The sequence below is a fragment of the Diabrotica virgifera genome, chromosome 7 (genome assembly GCF_917563875.1).
Source record: "Diabrotica virgifera virgifera chromosome 7, PGI_DIABVI_V3a".
In the NCBI taxonomy this organism is placed as follows: domain Eukaryota; kingdom Metazoa; phylum Arthropoda; class Insecta; order Coleoptera; family Chrysomelidae; genus Diabrotica; species Diabrotica virgifera.
Window position 1 is genome coordinate 78062821 of NC_065449.1, and position 24447 is coordinate 78087267.

Sequence of the window (24447 nt, forward strand, 5' to 3'; positions counted from 1 at the left end):
TTTCTATTCTGGTATTCTCGATTTCTGTCCTCATTCCATTGCCTATTTCTTTGTTCATAATTTCCTCTTCCGTTGTCTCTATTTTCGTTTTCCCTTCTGGGATTAAAATCTCGTCTTGTATAGTCCCTCCTATTTTGATTTCTATCTCTGTAATCTTGTGTTTCTCGGGGCCTGTAATCTTCTCGCGACCTTCTTGATTTTCTTTCTCTTAAACGTGATTCTCTTATTTGTAGGAATTGGCATAAACTATCTATGTCTTTGTAGTTTTGCAATGTGATATGGTCTTCCAGCGTTTCTTCGAAATGTCTTGCAATCAGTTCGACTAATTGTTCCGATGAGTAATTATATTGTAGATGTTTTGCGTTATAGTAAATTTGTAATGCATATGTCCTTTCTGATATACCCATCCTATCATTGTATTTCCCATTTTGCAATTCCTTGTTAATTTCCAATTGTTGGACTTTTCCCCAGAAATAATTCAAAAATTTTTGTTCAAATTGTTGCCAACTGTCAAATTCTTCTTCTTTGCAATCGAACCATAGGCTTGCTTCATATTTTAGATGGTTTCTGATAGTTTCTTTTGCTGTTTCGAAATTTCCGATGTGCTGTATTTTCTTTTTCAGGCTATTTATGAACGGCACTGGGTGTAATCTTCTTACATCCCCGCCAAACCTTATCTTCACGTCATCTGTGCTATGTATAACCATTTCTCTTCTTTCTCCGACATTCTGTTGCGTCCTGTTTTCGGTGACTTGTTTTTCTATTTCTGTGATTCTTTTTTCCACTTCTTCTCTGTCTACTTGAATAGCATTTTCCAACTTGTTTTCCAAACTTTCCATTTCTTTTTTCTGGCAATTCGTTAACTCCTTCATTTTTATTTCTTGTTCTTGCATGTGATCTTTAATTTTCATTTCATACTTTTCTATGCGTTCCTCCATTTTCTTGTTGTTCTCTTCTATTGCTTGTTTCATTTTTTGTTGTGTTTCATCCATTTTTTGATCCAATTTTTGTTGTGTTTCATCCATTTTTTGTTCCACTTTATCCATTTTCTTTGATGTTTCATCCATTTTTTTATCCAATTTTTGTTGTGTTTCATCCATTTTTTGATCCACTTTATCCATTTTCTTTGATGTTTCTTCCTGATTTTTATCCATTGTCCTTTTTGCTTCATCCATTTTTTGTGACTGGAGTTGCATCAGTTGTAATAGTTTATCTATTCCTGATAATTCTTGCTGTTCTGATGCCATGATTGTCGTGTCTAAAATATCTTCTTGGTCTGAATGTTCTTTTTGTTTTTTGTTCTTTGCTTTGGCTTCTTGTCACAGACATTTGTTTTCAAGAAGTACTGTCCCCGCCAAATATGAAATTTTACTGGTATGTTACCAAGACGACTTTTTCTCACCCAAATATTATAAATTGTCAATAAATATATCAAATGTAAATATCGTAAAAATAAAATATTAAATCAGTCATGTAAAATTTGTACCTAAAGAGATCTAAAATTTTATGTTATCAAATGTAAGTATCTCACTTTTTACCACAGGCATATAAATTTTCAAATACCGGCTTTACTCTTTCTATCCTTCAAATTTGCCACTAGAAATACTTTCAAAATGCTTTCCACGTTGGACGACAGTTGTTGTGATCTTGATTATTGATATGAGATAATATTCTTATATGTTACTTAATTTAATCAATGTATTAATACTAATCTAATTAATTTACCAGATCACATATCAATATGTTTTCAATCTCAGGGCTTTTTGTAAAATTAATTACTTACATACGTGGCTTCTAAGTATTTCTTAATGGTTCCTAATCGGGATAGGAAAGAAAAGAGTAAAATAATAACACATATGGGTTACAATTGTAATCAAAATATTGTTTATTTTATTTAAATGGCAATCACTGCTTAATATTTGCTATATCTTATTATTCTTAAACATAACATTTACACATGGGAATCTTATTTTCTTTTGATTTCCAATTGAAAGTTTTTATTAACATTTAACTATTATGATTTATTAGCAACAATTCTATTTAAGTTTGATGAAGCTTTTCTGATATTATTGATTATGTTTCTTCAATTTTAAATGTGGTATTTACTACGAAAAACCCATACATTCATGTCCAAACAAATGAGACTGACCTTTTTCTGGTGCACTGAGAATGTCTTCACACAAGACCCGTTTCCTACTATCCTTGGCTGCAATCAAAACCTCGTCCTGGCTTCCAGTAATGTTCTCCTCTGAAACTAGCTCGTATAGCTCTCGTTTCCTGCTTCTGTCGTGATGCTGTGTTCTACCTTTTTCGAAACTGCAATCAGCTACCGGGAACTCTTGGCTCAAGGAGGTTCTTTTACTCTCAACCTGGCCTACCTCTCGTTCTACAATAGATACTCCACACTCACGGAACTACACCGGCTTTCTCACTCTCCGTACACTACCGTCTACCACTGGACTTCACTTCTCGACAGCTCAAAACATTCTGCTCTCTATTTGTCATTCATTCCCCTACTTTCTAAATATCCTTTCCAGATTCACAAATCAAAATTCCACCACCAACTCTCATTCGCAGTATTCCTCAAAACCCATTTTTAAACTTTCTAAATATGCTTAATGGATTTCAAAGAAAATAGTTAATTCCCATTCTAAAATTACTTTCTACTATATACAAATTTTAATGACCTATTCTCTATTTCCACTTAGTCGTATTTAGCATCGGCTAATGACCGATCCTTCCGCGAACAAACGATAATGACCTATTAACGATTTCACTTGAGTCTTATTTAATCACTTCTTAAAATTAAATATAACAATTTGTTGTATACAGGTTGTTCTAAATTTATATGCCCGTGGTTGAGAAAATTGAAAATATTTTATATTAAATTGAATTCTGTTTATAATTATCAAATTTTAATTTTCATATCAAATAGAAATATAACAATATATATATATATATATATATATATATATATATATATATATATATATATATATATATATATATGACGCGTAAGTGAGGACGGGCTTGGTAAGATTGATTTTACCTATAGGAAGAATCAGTTCAATTTTTTGTTGTTAGTTTCGTAAGTTGAAAACAGACATGCTGCAAAAAACAATTCGTTAATAATGTTTTACATGTGCAAAGAAGCGGGCAAACTATAGCAACTTTATTTCGTTAATAATTATAAGTTCTTTTTTGTACAAAGTTTACTACTTTTTAAACAATTAGAATAATTGAAATTAAAAATATAATAAACAATATTTTAAATCTAAGACTTTTCGCTAATAAACTGCTTTCTGGCTGCATCCTGTATCTCAGGTTTTTACAATATATAAACACAGAGACGACGAAAATAGGAGAAAGCAAATAGAGGACACTTTGGCAACGCATTTACCTTCCCTTCGTCAAGTCCAACTCTGAATCAAATTAAAACAAAACTGCCGTTATCTCTTTTTAATCTTTACTCAGAATTGAGTATTATAAACTGTCTTTCGATCCTTTTCCTTGACGAAGGGAAGGTAAATGCGTGGCCAAAGTGTCCTCTATTTGCTTTCTCCTATTTTCGTCGTCTCTGTGTTTATATATTGTAAAAACCTGAGATACAGGATGCAGCCAGAAAGCAGTTTATTAGCTAAAAGTCTTAGATTTAAAATATTGTTGATTATATTTTTGATTTCAATTATTCTAATTGTTTAAAAAGTAGTAAACTTTGTATCTGGGGCTTTTCGTTGTTTTCCTCGTATTGCGAGAGATGTCGCTAGATTGCGTCTCAAAAGGTGGAATCATCGCATCGCGATGGTTCGCCTTAAATAGGCAGGGTTGTTAATGTTTGTTTCAGAGTTGTGACTGCATAGCTCCACCGAGGACGCATGGGATGCAGAAATAGCTATCTGGAGATGGTGGTCCAACTCTGAATTAAATTAAAACAAAACTGCCATTATCTCTTCTTTTTTTGTATTTTTGTTTCAACTGTAAGCCAAGGTTGTAGAAATAATGTTTATTATAAAAAACTGAGAACTGGATATTACGAATTTAGTCGTGATGATTTTAATCTAAGATTACGGTCTTACAAATTAGATGATAACATCCCGGATAGACTTCACAAATCCGGTACTGTACTGAAATTCCAGATCGATTCAATGATAATAATTCAATACCAATTCTACAAAAGTCATGTCGAAAAGCGTTCGAGCTCACGGACTGTAATTGTTGCTAACATAAATACCAGCAGTTCCTTCCAAGGTGAGAGAAAAGCCGTGTCTAGACTATAAAAATGATTTTAGTGATAAAGTTGAATGTAACTCACTTATAATACTATTCACTCAATGAACATGAGTTATTCTCCATAATTTAGTGAAATCTATTAAACTAACTATACCGGGTGGTGAATCGTCAAACGGCTAAATTGTTGAATACCTACTTCGCTAATTATTTTACATCAAAAGTCATGAGAAACTATATGTAGAGAACTGAAATCTCTATTAAAAACAAATGTTAGATTTGTTCTACGAATTAACAACATTCCAAAATTTTTCAAAAATATAGTATATATGTTACCGGCCAAACCCGATTTCAGGTTAAACTAGTTTTGCCTAGGCCAAACTAGTTTGTCCTAAGCGCCTTAGGATAAACTAGTATGGCCTAGGCCAAACTAGTTTATCCTGATATAATTACTCACACTTCAGGCCAAACTAGTTTGGCCTAGGCCAGACTGGTTTATCCTGATATAATAAATACACACACTTCAGGATAGACTAATATGGCCTAGAGTAAACTAATTTAGCCTAGTCGAAAGTAATTTAGCGAACATGTAAGGACTTTTACATGCAGGGAATTCCCAAATCACGTCCCAACAGGAATGGCAAAAAAATTATATATCGATATATTGTATCATAACATGATACCTTAAAGATGGTTATCATAACATGATAACCATGAAAATATTGATACATGCTATAAATCAATATATTCTTGTATAATTAAATAATATAAAAAATAATAAATAAGAGGATGACGTTTCCTCCAAAAATTAAAAGAAAAGATACACTTACGAATAAAATCGAGTACGAATTAATAATGTTTTCACAAAAAATGTAAAAACGTTGAATCATCAACTTCCGTCTGTCCGTCCGTCCGTCTGTCTGTCCGTGAACTTAACTCCTCCGTCATTATACCGGGTAGAATGACAAATGAGGTGTCAAATGAAAGCTTATAATCCGAGGATGGTACTAAAGGTGAGAAATTTGATCTAGGACTTCCGGTTTTAGAAATGCGACCAGAACTACTGTTTTAAAGTCACCGGAATAGTACAAGTGATATATTATTCGACGCGACTTCGCAAGACTAGGACAAATATACACTTCCGGTTTCATGACTGTCAATTTATTTTTCCTGTTTCATTATTTTTCCAAGAACAAGGTATTTTATTCAATTTATTATTTATATTAAGCCGTTCGCTGAATTACTTTCTGCTTCTTGGCTTTTTCCCATTATGAGTTTGCTCTTTTCGTCTTCCATAGCACTCTATTCTCTTAGTCGCCATCTCTGAGGTCTCTATCTATCATAGCATTTCCTATGTAAGTTTTCTATTTCACAGCAAGTCTTCCTCTCCGTCTTCCTCCCCGCGGGTCCCTGAACAGTAATCTTTGTGGTCACCTGTGCTCCGGCATTCTTTGTACATTCCCGTACCATTTCAGGGCTCTACTTTTACTACCACAACTTTTTTGTAATTGAGAATTCTACTTCTATTCTTTTTCATATTTCCTCTGTTCTAATTCTATACTATCTTATGATTTGTAGACACCTTCTCATAAACTCCAATTCAACTGATCGTATTTTATTTCGTATTATTGCTGTCACTGGCCATTCTTCCGCTCTTGTAGGGTAATACTCAGCACTATGCCCTGAAAAATCCTTTTTTGTTTTCTTTAGTTAGAGTGTTCTTCCATATCACTCCATGGAGTGCTTTCGTGGCTTGTTTTCCCCGTACTATTTTCATTTCTATATCTTTCATACAAGTGCCATCTCGGTTTATCATTTACCCTAAATACTTAAAAGTCTTACAACTCTTAATAGTGTCTTCGAAACACGTTTAAATCAGCAACCAATTTGTAATCAATTATTTTCGACTAGATTAAATTGGTTTAGACTAGACTAAACTAATTTATCCTGATATAAAAACATACACTTCAGAATAAACAAGTTTGGCCTGAAGTGTGCGTCTTTATATTAGGATAAACTAGTTTGGCCTAGCCCAAACTAATTTGGCTTAAAGTGTATGTATTTACATTACAATAAACTAGTCTGGCCTACGCGCGATAGGATAAACTAGTTTGGCCTAGGCCATACTAGTTTATCGTAACGCGGTTAGGACAAACTAGTTTGGCCTAAGCCAAACTAGTTTGTTCTGAAATCGGGTTTGGCCGGTAACATATACATTTGCCAGAGTATTATTAGTCCAATCGTGAGAAATTTGACTTCTAAAAATCATGCTGAGTCAACAAGCTGAGTTCTACTGAGAATATCAATTTTAAGACCCCAAAAAGATACAAAAAAAGTTTGTCACTCCTACCCGTGGGCTTCCCCCTAAAACTCCCCATTATAGTCGTAAAAAAATCGCAAAAATCGCGCAATTTTCATTTATTTAACAGCTGTAAACAATCTGACCTTATTTGCGACAAAATGCAAAAATTGGATACGAAAGCTGTCCTTTTTACCTTTAAGGGAAATGTTTACATTAGTAAGGATCACTAAAAATGCGTAAATTTTTTGGACTTAGCCTAAAAAATGGAACAAAGGCTAAATTTTCATGTTTTTGAATTGCAATTGAAAAAAAAAATTATAAAATATGGAAAATTGAAAACTAGCCAGACTAAAATGCTATCAAAGTACAAAATACCTTTAGTTATTATAACATATATAAACAAATTATAAATACCATTCATTATTTTCGCATTAAATTATACAAAAATAATATAAATAATATAAATAATATAAATAATATAAATAATATAAATAATATAAATAATATTGTAAAATGGCCAAAAATTCATTGTTTGGAAAAATAAGTCCAGCGCGTTTGCGCACAATATACGATATTCTGATCATGTTCAATGTTGCCAAATGTACATTTGTGTTTTTCGGAGTAACTATTGAACTTAATTTTAATAAAAGTTATGTATTATTATGAGTTTTTTTTTTGGGATTACATAATTATTCGATAAAACTTTCATCATTAAATTGTATGTTCTGTTTTATTTATTAAAAAGAACTCATAAATAAAAAAAGTTTCTTCTCAGAATTAGATTATTAATGTTTCGGCCAATATCAGCCGCAAAACTGAACATGCTGATATTATTCTTTGAACAAAAGGTAACTAGCATCTCATTCCACATGTTAAAATAAGAAATCTCTTCAAAATACCAAATATTCTTTCAAACACAATTCTTATTCTTGAAGCAATTTGTATGTACCAATGCCCTTAAACAGTTGAGGACTGTATATCCATTATTCCCCAATAATACATTCTCCAGAAATTCCCCATTTTATATACCCATAATATGCAAAATATTTAACAATTCCTAAAATAGTACATATTTCTAATTGCACTTCCATATTTTAGGATAAGTTTTATGAGTATTCTTTAAATGCCAAAATAAAAACTTAATGTTTTACTTTTTTCAATGATCTTGTTTTCACTTTTTCTTGTATCTTATTACAAGTATCCTTTATTTTACGCTTGCAAAAAGTCTAGTACATACTGGAATTGGGAATTTCGCAATAAACAATAATTTCGAAAGATGTGGCAACATTGCTTCAAAAAAGTATGTAATACGCATACGCACGTCCTTGACAGCAATTAAAATGGACGATGCGGTTTGAAATTGATGTCAAAATATCAGTTTTTTGAATGAGAAATACAGAAAAACTATAGCTCAGCGCGAAAAAATGTATAGAATGAAAAGTGAATAAACAGTCTTTAAAAATATACTGTGCAAATTTCAGACCAATCCGAGTAGCCTTACTAATGTAGCAATTTACCACAAAATGCATTTTGATTTTTGTCGATAGGACACTTTAATCAAAAGACATTGAATTTTTACTGCCGAGTTTTACACATTTTATTTAAAAAATTGATATCGAGTGCGTAAATGACGTTCCAAATCGCCAGTACCTTCCAGCGTTGTTTCACAGAGAACCGTACTTTGTATACAAAAAGTGCTAATAATTGTTTCTGATCAAAATTATCTCAACTACATTTCTTGTTTGGAACATTTTTACGGTATGCGTATTATTGCTAAATCAATGTTTTTCGCCCCACCCCCTCCTTCGAAGGTGGTTTTAGGGGAAAGAAGCTGTGGGTAGAAGGGGCAAATTTTTTTGCATCTTTTTGGGGTCCCAAAATTAACATTCTCAGCAAAATTCAGCTTGTTCTTACAATTTTTGGAGGTCAAATATCTATCGATCGGACTAATAATACTCTGGCAAATGTATTGTATTTTTGCAAAATTCCACAATTTAGAATTGCCCATTGAGTTTCCTATTAGTCTGGGCAGATTATCGGAGAATAGGCCATTTTTGGGAAAAGTTGTTTACCAGCAATTTTATTGCTGGAATCGAATCTTATGATTGTATGTGTTACCGGCCAAACCCGATTTCAGGATAACCTAGTTTGGCCTAGGCCAAACTAGTTTGTCCTAAGCGCATTAGGATAAACTAGTATCGCCTAGGCCAAACTAGTTTGTCCTATCGCGCGTAGGCCAATCTAATTTGTCCCAGGCCAAACTAGTTTATCCTGATATAAATACACACACTTCAGGCCAAACTAGTTTATCCTGATATAAAGACGCATACCTCAGGCCAAACTAGTTTATCCTGATATAATAAAAACTCACACTTCAGGATAAACTAGTACGGTCTACTCTAAACCAACTTAGTCCAGTCGAAAGTAATTTAGCGGACATGTAAGGACTTTTACATACGGGGAATTCCCAAATCACGTCCCAATATTGATGACAAAAAAAATTATATATCAATATATTGTAACATATGATACATCGAATGAAGGTATTGATACATGGTATAAATCAATATATTTTTGTATAATTAAATAATATAAAAAATAATAAACAAAAGGATGAGGTCCTCTCCAAAAATTAAAAGAAAATATAAACTAACGAATAAAATCAAGTACGAATTAATATTGTTTTCACTAATTTTGAAAAAATATGAAAACGTTAAATTATCCACGTCCGTCTGTCTGTCCGTGAACTCTACTCCTCCGTCATTTTACCAGGTAGAATGACAAATGAGGTGTCAAATGAAAGCTTCAAATCCAAGGATGGTACTAAATGTGAGAAATTTGACCTAGGCGGTCTGTCCGTCTGTATGTCCGACCGCGAATATAACTCCTCCGTTACTATACCAGGTAGAATGACAAATGAGGGGTCAAATGAAAGCTTATAATCCAAGGATGGTACTAAAGGTGAGAGATTTGACCTAGGCTGGCTGTCCGTCCGACCGCGAATATAATTCCTCCGTCTGTATACCCGATAGAATGACAAATGAGGTGTCAAATGAAAACTTATATTCCAAGGATGATACTAAAAGTGAGAAATTTGATCTAGGACTTCCGGTTTTAGAAATGCGACCGGAAGTATTGTTTTAAAGTCACCGGAATAGTGCAAGTGATATATTATTCGACGCGACAGCGCAAGACGAGAACAAATATATACTTCCGGTTTCATGTTTGTCAAATTATTTTTCATTTTTTATTATTTTTCCAAGAACTAAGTATTTTATTCAATTTAATATTTATACTAAGTCGTACTAGTTCGCTGAATTACATTCTTCTTCTTGGCATTTTCCCATGATGAGTTTGCCGTTTTCGTCTTTCATAGCACTCTATTCTCCCAGTCGCTATCTCTGAGGTCTCGTTCTATCATAGCATTTCCTATGTAAGTTTTCCATCTCACAGCAGGTCTTCCTCTCTGTCTTCCTCCCCGCGGGTCCCATACAAGTAATCTTTTCGGCCACCTGTGCTCCGGCATTTTTGTACATGCCCGTACCATTTCAGGGCTCTACTTTTACCACCACAACTTGTTTGTAATTGTGCATTCTATTTCTATTCTGTTTCATATTTCCTCTGTTCTTATCCTATCCTACCTGGTGACTTGTAGACACCTTCTCATAAACTTCAATTCAACTGTTCGTATTTTATTTCGTATTATTGTTGTCACTGGCCATTCTTTCGCTTTTGTAGGGTAATATTCAGCACTATGCCCTGAAAAATCCTTTTTTGTTTTCTTTAGTTAAAGTGTTCTTCCCTATCACTCCATGGAGTGCTTTCGTGGCTTGTTTTCCCCGTACTATTTTCTTTTCTATATCTTTCATACAAGTGCCATCTCGGTTTATCATTTACCCTAAATAGTTAAAAGTCTTACAACTCTTAATAATGTCTTCTAAACTTACGTCATTGATTATAAATATTCCTCCTGTAGTTATTAATCAATGCTTACGTTTAAATCAACAACCAATATTTAATCAATTACTTTGGACTAGATTAAATTGGTTTAGACTAGGATAAATTAGTTTATCCTGATATAAAAACATACACTTCAGGATAAACTAGTTTGGCCTAGGCCATTGATTAATACCTACAATTACTTCACTTCACTTACTTAATCGTTACGACTTCACGTATCTTGACTTGTGTATATATTGTTTATATGATCTGTAAGTTTCATCGGTTGAAAGTCCTTATTATTGAAAGGGCTGTAGTTAAAAGGGGTTGAACGAGTCACTGATCACGAATGTATGCAAATTTAGAAACACCAAATCTTAATCAATTTTTGTCTAACAGAAAAACAAAAAAATACATGATATTCAGGAAAGCAAATCTGACTATTTTTGTTTTTCGAGATTTTTGGTATCTCTAACAATTTTTAAGTTATTTTGAAAAAAAAAGCATATTTTTCAAAATTTAAATTTTTAAAAATTTTACTTTACAGATCATATATAAACACAACATAAGTAAAATAATTTTTGGAGCGGTGACGATTAATTTCATTTAAGTTGCTAATTAGGGGGTTGTCCTCCCGATTTTTTTTTGCAAAAACACAAGGGACCAACTTTATTTTGAGCGTAACTTGCTTAAATTTAATGTTAGAAACTTTTTGTAAAAACAAAAATAAAGCTTTTTTTAAACACTTTAAAAAAGTTATAATGGGTTTTTCCCAAAAAGTGCTTAATTTTTTGGATATTTCTCATCGAAATATTCTATTTGAAATTTGGTGAATATGAATCTATTTTTCATTGGCTATAACTCTGGTTCTACGAGATCCAGAGACCTAACGCGTACAACATTTTTTTTTACTTTTTTATAGGCTATATTTTTGCTAAGAACGTTTTTTTCGACAAAATACTTATCGGTCTGGATCCCGCGTATGAAAAAAAAGTTGATTAATAGCAAGCTGAAAATTTGTTAATAGCTTAAGGGTGTCTAGTCGGACAAACTTTGATATATGGGAACACTTGAACAGGGGCAGATTTAATTGTGGAACAGCTTAAAAATTTGGAACGGTCAGACCACGAAAACGGCATATTTATTTTGTCCGACAGAACAGACTTAAACTCTCCGAACAGAGATTAAACTCTTATGCAAAAATCAGACTGCTATTTATCACCTGTCATAATTCTCTAATAGAACTAATAGAATAATAAAGCTCTATAAAACAAAAGTTACTTAAAATTAGTCAGTTTACCCATTTCCGGACTTATTTTGGACATATATTTTTTCACCCAAAAGAGGGGGTGAAAGTCACCCCCAGGGAAAAAGCACACATCGGCACAATATCACTTTTTCTCTTTGACATGTAAGCTATACGTATGCCAAATTTCATGTCAATCCAAGCGGTTCTTTAAAATTTAGACCAAAAACTGTGAAAGAATGGACTATACGTCTTTCAGGGGAAATTTAAAGAAAGATATATTATTATTTGTTCCATCGTTTCTTTCGAAACATCCCGCGTAAACACACTTACGCGTTATAGAGGCCATTTTATCTAAAATGTGAGTCCTTTTTTTTTAATTTTGCTATAACTTGTCACAACACTAGTCACAGATAATACACCTATAGGGTAAGTTCGGCCCTGACACTACTCCTACCTCCTCGTCAGAGAGGGAATGAGAAATCTCGATACGGTTTTCGAGTAGCGCCATCTAGTTGTTGATACGTCTTTCGGTTACCAAGAGGTGAGCTATCTAGAGGAATATTTATAATCAATGCCTAGGCCAAACTAGTTGGGCCTGAAGTGTGCATCTTTATATCAGGATAAACTAGTTTGGCCTAGGACAAACTAGTTTGGGCTACGCGCGATAGGACAAACTAGTTTGGCCTAAGCCAAACTAGTTTGTCCTGAAATCGGGTTTGGCCGGTAACATATGTCCGTCCGCTATAACTTTTCCCATGCGGTACGATTAATTTTCAATCAAATTAAGTCAAAACAGAAAGTGAAACGTACGCCGATGTGTGTAGTATATAGTATACAGTACAGTATACAAAATGTATATACACATCGACGTTCGTTTTAATTTATGTTTTGACTTAATTCGATTGAAAATGAATCGTACCGCATGGGAAAAGTTAAAGCAGACGGATTATATATATTAATAATATAGGTATGCAAAGTCCGCAGATTGTGTGCTACTTTTTTATAAACAAAATGGCGCCTGAAAATCGTGTTTTTTTCAATTTTTGCTCTATAACTCCAAAGATTTTAACTGTACACCAAAAACACCTAAATAAAAATTCACCGTAATTAAATTCTGCATAGAGATGTGTTTTTCCCAATTTACTTCGACGAAAATTTTCCCCGGAAAATGTGGGGTTTTCCAACAAAATCTTTAATTTTCAACTAAAATTTTCGATAAGTAATTATTTAGTAATAATTAAATAACTTGGTAATATAAAAGCTCTTTTTGTGTAGATTATAATTCCAGAAGCCGATTGAAATTGAATGAACAGTTTAGCAACAATTGAATTGTTAATTAGAAATTTACGGTCGCTATAATATCCACAATAACTATGATACATAATAATAGCTATAAATTTTGTATAAAAAGACACTGTACCTCTCTAATGTACTTCACAGAATTGAAATTGAACTATTGTTTGGCTTATAAACAAATAGGATATCTCGGGAAATATTAAACTATTGCTTTTGTTTTGTTATAATAAATTAGAGTATTTATTATAACAGCACTTTTTCATTTGTTTAAATAAAGATTGTTTAAATTATTATACAGCTTTCAAATGAGAATATTTGTGCTTTTAACGTTAAAAGGTACACTTGTAGTAAGTTTATCTAAAAAAAGTCTACAACTGGAAAAATATGTAGTTTTCTTATCTTATAAATAAATTAATCTATTATAACAAAACCAAAGCAAGTTTGACATTTAATAATGCATTAGTTAAATGGCTCTAATCGAGTTACTTGGGAACAAAAAAAGAATGAAGAAAATTGTTCTATGGGAAGCCGAGAGAATGCATTTTTTTAGCGTATACCGATTTTGAACTTTGAGATTACATTTTCTCCAACCTAATTTTTGATTGAAATTTTGCTATTTTTGGCAATTTTCACTCGTAATATCGATAGTTTTTATTATAATAATATATGTTGTATTTTAAAGATATGAAAATTGGTGTGGTGAAAGAGGATAAAAATAAAAAGGTGATGGTTCGAAAATTATGATCCTATTTGCCTACCTAATACTAATTACCATAAATGGTTTTCTTAAAAAAACAAAAACAATGATAAGAAGGTACCTACCTACTACATTGAAATTGTCAACATTGTTTTTTTTTCTAGATAAATATTATGTTGTTACGTATGTATTGTTTATATACCTATGGTAGATCTATTTATATTAAGTTTGGGTGTCAATGTCGAACAATCTAAAACGTATTGGATATCTGTCGATTAAAAACCTAACTAATAGAGATCAATTAATGAGAAATTAAATAGATCAACCATTAAAACCGGACAAATAATTGCATTTACCTTGACCTACTGAAATTTAAAAACAATTCTCAATTCATCTTAAGCAGCAACCAGCCGCTGTTACACTGGAATTGCATCAGTTTCAAGAAGGTATAACGTATGGTGCAACTTGTAACGCGCCAATACTTCTTAACTCGTTCCCATCAAATTAAAATGCTTTACTTTCTATAGGAGTAACATGTGGAACGTATTACCTACCGCATGTTCTTCATAATTACTATTATAACCTGTATGTTTTAGATATTTTTACGTTCCTGCCAATTCCGTTCCATGAATAACATAACCGTGATTTCATAGACCTTCCAATTGACTGCTATCGATAAAAGAAAATAATACAAATTCCAGATGCAGATTCACGAACGCTAATATGCGTAAAGATGTTAAGAAATGAATAATGTGAATGTAATTTTATGTATACAAGGTCACTCTAAAGAGTTCATCCTGATATGTTGCAATAGTCATTGGATTTTGTGAAAATTCTAAAACAGGTCAACCCCTCCCTTCCAGTATCGCAAATCCTTAATTGTAAACCTATACTGCAGATTTGCAGTACAGCTGTGTACAGCAGATTTGCTACAACACAGCTTTCAGCTACGTATATTAAATGTAACTACAACAATTCCATCATTTCGGTGTGTAGCATTTCTTCTTCAATAGACGAGACAACGAAGCATTAAACCTAGGAATTTTGTGCAGTAAGATTCAACCTTCATGCAACTTTTTGCATTCGATTTGTAAGAGTGTCGGGCAATTTTGTGAAATAAATTGATCTCCGGTAAAAATTTTTGTGCACGAGAAAAAGCATCTTTAAAGTGCATCTCAAAGAGATGGAAAATAAAAAATTTAGGACTCAGGAAATATTGACGGAAATGAGTTCAATTTGTGTACTTGGAGGTCTTGGAGGTCACTGAACACGAATTTGATGACGGCGATGGTCTCCGAGGTACCTGGTGTCCAGGATGGAACTCGTCGCCTGCTCCTGGGACGACCGAATAATTCGGGAGACGATCGAATAATTCGCAAAATGAAGAATGGATCGAAAAATTGAAAAATACGTTTTCAATATTTTTCAAAAATCTATCGAATGACACTAAACACGACCACCCCACTCCACCCCCTGGAGGTGGGGTGGGGGTAACTTTAAAATCTTAAATGGAAACCCCATTTGTTATTGCAGATTTGGATTGCTTATGTAAAAGTAAGTAAATCTTATTCAAGACATTTTTTAGAATCGTCGATAGATGGCGCTATAATCGGAAAAAACAATTTTTTCGTTATACCATAGGTAAATTATAGAAATGGTCTAATATCTCGAGAAATACACTTCCAAATAAAAAACCAAAAAATACGTCTTTTATATTTTTTAAGAACCTATCGAATAACATAAAACACGACCCTCCACTCTACTCCCTGGAGGTGGGGTGGGGTGTAACTTTAAAATCTTAAATAGGAGCCCCCATATTTTTTATTGCAGATTTGGATTCGTTACGTAAAAATAAGTAACCTTTATTCGAGACATTTTTTCGAATTATGGATAGATGGCGCTATAATCGGAAAAACACCATTTATTAGCGCCATCTATTAACAATTCTAAAAAATGTTTCGAATAAATATTACTTATTTTTTCATGAGGAATCCAAATCAGTAATAAAACATGGGGATTCCCATTTAAGATTTTAAATTTAACCCCCACCCCACCTCCAGGGGGTGGAGTGGAGAGTCGTGTTTGATGTTATTCGATACGTTCTTGAAAAATATTAAATATGTATTTTTTGGTCTTTTATTTGGAAGTGTATTTTTCGAGATATTAGACTGTTTCTATAATTTACCTATGGTATCACGATAAATTGTTTTTTCCGATTACAGCGCCATCTATCCACAATTCGAAAAAATTTCTCGAATAAAAGTTGCTTATTTTTACGTAAGCAATTAAATCTGTAATAACAAATGGGCGTTTCCGTTTAAGATTTTAAAGTTACCCCCACCCCACCTCCAGGGAATGGAGTGAGGGGTCGTCTTTGGTGTCATTCTATAGATTTTTGAAAAATATTAAACGCGTGTTTTTCAGTTTTTCGATCAAATCTTCATTTCGCGAATTATTCGATCGTCCCGTGGATTATTCGATCGTCCCATGCGATGAGCTCCACCCTGGGCACCAGGTACCTCGGAGACCATCGCCGTCATGAAATTTGTGTTCACTGACCTCCAAAACCACCAAATATAAAAATTGAACTCATTTCCGTCAAAATTTCCTGAGTTCTAAATCTTTCATGTTCCATCTCTTCGAGATGCACTTTGCAAATGCATTTTCTCATGCACAAAATTTTTTGCCGGAGATCAATTTAGTTCACAAAATTGCCTGACACTCTCTCGAATTGAATGCAAAAAGTTGCATGACAATGCATCTAACTGCACAAAATTCCTAGGTTTTGGGCTTTTTAGTGCTTCGTTGCTTCGTCTACAAGTGCCATCTCCGCGACGGAGTCGGCAATCATCATAGCTATCCGGACTTTTGAGACGGCTGCTCTGAAAAGTTCATTTGTTGTACATCCGTACCATTCTCTCAGGTTGCGCAGCCACGATATTCTATGTCTCCCAATGCTTATTTTTCTTTGTAACGCGCCAATACTTCTTAACTCGTTCCCATCAAATTAAAATGCTTTACTTTCTATAGGAGTATAGGAGTAACATGTGGAACGTAGGTATTAACCTACCGCATGCTGTTGATAATTACCATTATAATGTGTATGTTTTAGTTAGTTTAACGTTCCTTCCAATTTCTGTCTATGAATATCGTAACCGTGATTTCATAGACCTTCCAATTGACTATGCTATTGATAAAAGAAAATAATACAAATTCGAGATGCAGATTCTTGAACGCTAATCTACGTAAAGACGTAATATGCTAATAAATGAATAATGTAAATGTAATTTTATGTATACAAGGTCACTCTAAAGAGTCCATCCTGATATTTTGCAATAGTCATTGGATTTTGTGAAAATTCTAAACACAGGTCGATTTGTATTCCAAATGGATCATCTTTTAGCAATATGGACATCTGAAATTTGTCAACTCCTCCCTTCCGGTATCGTAAATCCTTAATTGTAACCCTATGCTGCGCAATGTAGCAGATTTGCTACAACACAGCTTTCAGCTACGTATATTAAATGTAACAACAACAATTCCATCATTTCGAGGTTTAAATGCAGTTCTATAGAATTTTTCACCACAAATCTTTCGTTTTCACGACCTGCCGTTATGCCTTTTTGCAGGTTCCTTATCGTGAAAACTAACAAACTTTTAAGTGGAAAGGAGGAAGAAATCACGATGACTGGCCTATTAACATTTCATGTTTAGGTCCCAATTATAACCCTTACGCCACCAGTAGCCCTTATGCCAAATTTTTTTAAATGGAATCAATACTGCTCTGTCATCTCGTAAAATGGCACAAGGGAGAAAATCGTAGCCGCACATGAGATTTCCTTTACAAAAGAAAATTCAATTTTCCTTGGAAACCCAACAGTTTCCCATATTTACTCTCCTTCTTTTCATCTTTCAGTACTCTTAAGGTCATCTCCGCGACGGAGGTCGGCAATCATCATAGCTATTCGAATTTTAGAGACGGCTGCTCTGAAAAGTTCATTTGATGTACATCCGTACCATTCTCTCAGGTTGCACAGCCACGATATTCTGCGTCTCCCTATGCTACTTTTTCCTTGAATCTTTCCTTGAATAATGAATTGGAGCAAGTTATATTACTCTCCATGTGTAATATCTCTGAGATATTCCAATTTTCTTGTTTTGATTGTATTCAAAATTTCCATTTCTTTATTCATCTTTCTCAGACCTCTTTGTTTGTGACGTGTTCTGTCCACGATATTTTCAGAATTCTTCTGTATACGCACAGTTCGAATGATTCTAGTTTTTTCATTTATGCAGCCTTTAAGGTCCAAGCATCCATTCCATAAAACAAAGTCGAGAAAACGTAGCACCTAGCCAACCTAACTTTTAGCTCAAACTTCAAATCTCTTGAGCAGAACGCGTTTCTCATTTTGTTAAAATTTGCTCTAGTCCTAGCCTTATTTATTCTGATTTTGATTTCCTGCAAGTAATCTCCCGTGGAGTTGATCATTGTTCCAAAGTATGCATATTGGTTAGATCGTTCGATATTGGGTCCGTTTATGAAGAGATTTTCGTTATTTCTTTGAGTTTTCGATATTCTCATAAACTTTGTCTTCTTGACGTTCATTGTTAGCCCGTATTCTTGTCCAAACTCCGGTATTCTGGTCACCGGCCTCTGAAGATCCCCAATATTTTCAGCTAACATGACAGTTTCATCTGCATATCTAATGTTGTTAATGGAAACTCCATTTACCTTTATTCTAGCTGTTTCACCCTCAAAAGCTTTCTGCAAGATCTCTTTCGAGTAGGTATTAAAAAGAATTGGCGGCAACACGCATCCCTGTCTTACTCCACGTCTGATTTCAATTTCCTCTGACAATTGATCGTTAACACGTACTTTTGCTCGTTGCTTATAGTATAAATTCGATATATTCCTGAGGTTATTGTGGTCTATCTTCTTTGATTCCAGGACATGCATTAATTGTTTATGTCGTATTTTGTCGAAGGCTTTTTTATAGTCAATAAAACAGGCATATTGATTGACGTCCAGGCACCTTTATATAAGTATGTTAAGTGAAAAAAGAGCTTCACGAGTTCCCAGGCCTTTGCGAAACCTAAATTGTGTATCATTAATGTCTATTCTACTCTTAATAAGGGAATAGGTGTAAAATGTTGCATGTCAAAATGTTCAATGTGTTTTAAATGTACCTATTCATTTTTTTTCGAATCCTGAGAAAACTAATAAATATTTTTGAAAAATTTAAACGCAGAATGAAAGATTTTGAGGGCCTAAAGTCCCTGAAAACTTCTATGTTTATTTTAATAAGTTACAGGGGTGAAAATAATAGATAAAATTTGGTGTTATTTTTAGTTGCAAATATTTCATTTAATAGAAACTTTTTATTTATTCTAAGGGACTTTTGGCCCTCGTTAATAACGTTATCTTTCATTCTGTGTTTAAATTTTTCAAAAATACTTATTAGTTTTCTCAGGATTCGAAAAAAATTAATATATTTAAAACACATTGAAAATTTTCACAGGCGACATTTTGCGCCTTTCACCTTGTAGTCCAGGAACCAAAGCTTTTCACTTCGCAATTTTTACAGAATGGATTAATTTGCTTGAAAATTTGAGAATAAGTAGTGGATAGTCCATGGATCTAAATCTATATAATGCCGACAGGCACTTTTACCATGGGGGTGGTTGCCATCCCATCTCAGGGGTGGAAATTTTTAATTAAATTTTGACGGCAAAAGTTAATAAAAACGTTCATTCTAAGCAAAAAATGTGCAATACATTTTTTTGGTAAAATTAATAGTTTTTGATTTATTGGCTATCGAAAGTGTTAGTTTTATATCTAAAAAATCAATGTTTTTCGATGGTATACTCATTTACGATTCACTCAATTTTTGCCGTAGAAGAAATTTTTCAGACCAAGTTCTTGGGAATTAAATTACCTACAATTTTATATTTAAACATTTTTTTCGTATCTCTGATGTTAATCTTTCTATTCTGAAGAAAATATCATTTTTTACCAAATTGCAAACATTCGTTATTCGACTTAAACTTCAGTTTTTTTAAAACTAATCATTCTAAGCCAGTCAAACTTCTAGAATCTATTAATAATACATAAATAAGGAATAATAGATCAGGCCAATGATTAAAAACACCGCTAACCTACATTATTATGCTTCCAATTGGATTTCTCCTTTTTTTTTCAAAAAAATATATTGATTTTTTAATCGTAACATTTTTATTTTTTATCTTAGACGTTCGTTAAAAATAATTTTGTAGGTTTTTACAAGATCTACAAGGTTATTAATACTAAATCCTTTTAAAATTCTCAGTCAAAAAAAGGGGTGGCATTGAAAGGGTTGGTAAAGTTGGTTTTTGCATGATATTACAAACTTTAATTGTCAATAGCTCACTCAATTTCTGACGTAAAAAAATTTTTGGCAAACCAAGTTCTTGGGAATTAAATAAGCTACAATTTCATATTAAAATATTTTTTCGTATCTCTGATGCTTATCTTTCTATTCTGAAGAAAATGGCATTTTTTACTAAACTACAAAAACTTGATATTCGCTTTTAACTCCATTTTTTTTAACTAATCATTCTAGGCCGATCAAACTTCTAGAACCTATTAACAATACATAAATCAAGAAAACCAACTCAGGTCAATGAAAAATTTTAATTAGGGTGGTGATTAGGGGGTTGTTTACGATCACCTTTTTGCTGAAAAAAATAGGGACTGACATTCTTTTCATTATAAGTCACTTAATTTTTTTAGCTAGAGCTTTTTTTTATTTCTGGAGATACATATTTTTAAGTACTTTAAATACTATTTAAATATTTAGCTTTTGACGAAGAAGAGCAAACATATAATAAAGTATAGCTCGATTACTATTGGTCTTAAAGAAAATAAAGAAAAACAGTTTTGTTTATTTTTTCAAAAGGTACATTTTTGTTAAGAGGAAACAGTAGCGATCAACAGGTAGCGAAAACGCGTTCCAAGATTGCGGCTGTAATTTTGAATATTTTTTCGAGATATTCGGCACACGTATCCGTAATATAATAAAGAATGGCGGTACAGAGCCCAATTTGAAAAATATATTAATATGTGGAAATTACTCTGTAATTAAATACAATATTAAAAAAACGAGCCTGTACCGCCATTAAGAAGAACAAAAAAATACACTTTCTTCAAATAAACTTTTTTATCCGATGCCTAGATTTTGTGTCATTTTGGAACTACTAAAATTTTTTATTTCATTAGTAGTTCCAAAATGACACAAAATCTAGGCATCGGATAAAAAAGTTTATTTGAAGAAAGTGTATTTTTTTGTTCTTCTTAATGGCGGTACAGACTCGTTTTTTTAAAATTGTATTTAATTACAGAGTAATTTCCACATGTTAATATATTTTTCAAATTGGGCTCTGTACCGCCATTCTTTATTATATTACGAATACGTGTGCCAAATATCTCGAAAAAATATTCAAAATTACAGCCGCAATCTTGGAACGCGTTTTGGCTACCTGTTGATCGCTACTGTATCACCTTAAGTAAAGTTGTTTTGATAAAACGAAAACTTTTTGAGTTATTGACAGAAAACTGATTAAAAACATTGATTTTTTCGAAATAAAACTAACACTTTCTAAACGTTCTAAACTAAAACGTTTTTTGCTTATAATGAATGTTTTTACTAACTCTTGCGGTCAAAATATAATAAAAATTTCCACCCATGGGATGGGGTGCCAACCACCCCCATGCTAAAAGTGCCTTTTGGCATGATATAGATTTTGATCCTTGGACTATTCACTACTTATTCTCAAATTTTCAAGCAAATCGATCCATTCTGTAAAAATTGCGAGATTTTGTCGTATTTTAAGCTTCATTACTTGGACCATTAAAGGCATAAAGGATAAAATCGTGTTTCAACTTCGTCAGAAATCCGACGGTCTAATATCTCACATGGCACACGAGTTCACATTTTGAGTTAGAATAGCGGTCACAATCAATTTAACCCATTCGCAGACATGACTGCATATGCAGACAGTAATTTCCCTTTGTAAGTGTCTGCATATACAGTCGTGTCCGTGAATGAGTTTAGGTCCTAAATCCCCCTAGAAACTTTGACCAGCTACGCTTATGTATATTTTAACGTGGTATTTATGTATTAACATTTTTTCTTTAGTTCTAAGTATTTGTATAATGCTTCACCCATAGAAATTATTAAACAATTTTTCTTATAGTTGTATATTTTTTACAGGGTGATGATGCCCTGTGTTCGGTGGCTCACGTTACTAGGTTTAATATCGTCCAATGTAGTGTTTGGAATTCAACTACAATCACTTGACGTCCCTTTCAATGGAGAAGGGGAATGTGCATTAATTTTGGATGGACCCGGAAAGAGCAGCAACTTTGATTATTCATTAAACCTGTTAAGAGGAAGTTCACTGTAAGTATAAACTACCACTGTCAGTATAAACTATTTTTAATAAATTTCACAAATTTTGAATAATTTTTGCCAAACTTCCGGTCATAACTTTAAAACCGCAAATGACATTAAAACCAAAACTAAGTATTCGAACTCTACTTTTTAATAAACGTCGATTTTTATGTATATCACATTTACTAAATTGCAACATTTTCCGTCTTTCCGTCAGAGTCTTTCCGTCTCCATTTTCCATAATTTTCTACCATAGGTTGCTGCCTCTTCTAAATTCCTTACTATCATTGCTTCATCTATATTGTGTGAGCGGCCGTGGAGTAACGGCATATTCGCTGGCCTCATACGCCAGTGCACGTGGGTTCGAACCCTGCCAAAGACAAACAATTTTCATTTCCAATAATGACACGAGCCGTCTCACCGTGCCTCGGGGAGCACGTAAAGCCGTCGGTCCTCCTGGGCTAGTGTACATCGGCACTAGTTACTTGAAACAGATGTACTTGGTTAAAGATGTAAATGGCGCCGGAACTGTCCAAAAGGATATCTCCCTGGCAAAAATGCCATACGATATTATTACCCAGATTTAGCCATACGGCTCACACTCCCTCTAAGGGGAAAATTGACTCATCCCAGATACCTACGGCATCTAAAGGATTGAGCTCTGGTGGGACTCTTTCCGTGTTATCGAGCCCTAGGTGACTTGGTGTGCAGGTGTATCTCCCAAAAATTTTCGTACACATCTGGCCGTTGCGAGTAGTACAGCTTTCTGCATGGTCTTGTAAAGATGTTCATTTAGACCCAGCCTTTTTATGCTTTCGAGGAGGTTCTTCGGAATGACTCCAGTAGTAGACATAACAATAGGTATCGTCTGGGTACTTTGCATTCTCCATTGCCTTCGTATTTGAATTTCTAGATCTCTGTACTTGGCGATCTTTTCAGTGAATTTACTACGTAGATTATTGTTGTTAGGTATCGCCACATCAATTAGTGTTGTTTGTCTTGTTAATTTATTAACTAGTACGAGATCTGGTCTGTTATGTGCCACTGTTTGGTCTGTGAGCACAGTGCGGTCCCAGTATAGCTTGTAGTTGCCATCCTCAAGAATACTCTCAGGGACGTATTGATAATACGGGAGATGGTCCGTTTGGAGAAGTCCCAGCTTGATAGCTATCTCTTGATGAAGGATTTTTCCCACTGCGTCATGTCGTTCCTTGTATTCAGTTGCAGCAAATGCCTGGCAGCCCCCTGTAAGATGTTGGATGGTTTCTTGGGCTTGACATCCATATCGGCATCTGTCGTTTTGAACCTGAGGGTCTTTGATGATATATTTCAGGTAGTTTCTGGTTGGTATAACCTGATCCTGAATGGCCAGTAATGAACCCTCCGTTTCAGGGAACATCTTTCCTGATGTCAACCAGTAGTTCGACGCTATATTGTCAACATAATCTTGGCTGACCTCATTGGGATGTCGCCCGTGCAAAGGTTTACCCATCCAGGCGCGCACTTTTTCGTCCTTAGTAAGGTGGTTTATGCGCAGTTCTGCTTCCCTCAGTTTGATCGGTGTTGTGTCATCTACTGCGCAGATAGCGCGATGTAGAGTAGATGTCTCAGCCTGCATCTGAAAATAAGTTCTTAAATTAGCAATTTGTTTATCTAATTGCTCACCTATATCCATAAGTCCTCTTCCTCCTAAATACCGGGGTAATGTCGTTCGTTCTACTGCACTTTTAGGGTGGTGTTTTTGTGCCTTTGTGAGGTGTGTTCGTACTTTTCGCTGAAGATTTTCTATATCCGTTTTTGTCCACTTAACAATACCAAATGAATAGCTAAGCGCGGAACAAGCGTAGGTGTTTAGTGCCTTAAACAAATTTTTACTGTTAAGCTGTGAACGAAGCAGCTGTTTTACCCTTCTTATAAACTCAGTAGTTATCTCAGTTTTCATTTGCTTATGGTCAATTTTCCGCGCCTGCTTTACTCCAAGATATTTGTACATATCGTTGTCGCCCATGGCCTCGATGTTCTGGCCATTTTGCATATCGAATCCACCGGGCTGTACCTTTCCTCTGACTATATTCAAAACACGGCACTTGTCTAGACCGAACTGCATACTAATATCATTAGAAAATGTTTCTACAGTTTTTAGCATCTCTTCTAGGTGTTCTCGAGTGGAAGCCATTAATTTCAAATCATCCATATACAACAGATGATTGAGATTCGCTACCACAGTATTATTGCTTTTAATGCTAAAACCTGAGTCAGTGGAGTTTAATAGCTGGGAAAGGGGATTCAAAGCTAAACAGAACCACAA

The 24447-nt window shown here is 33.9% G+C and overlaps 1 protein-coding gene across 1 annotated transcript in view; it reads left to right on the forward strand.

Moving 5' to 3' along the window:
- LOC114346471 (peroxidase) overlaps positions 1 to 24447 on the forward strand; it is a 209375-nt gene that overhangs the window by 124123 nt on the left and 60805 nt on the right. The window contains exon 2 of the mRNA XM_028297210.2: positions 21960 to 22148. Coding sequence (XP_028153011.1) covers positions 21960 to 22148 — 189 coding nt within the window. The remainder of the gene's footprint in view (positions 1 to 21959; positions 22149 to 24447) is intronic.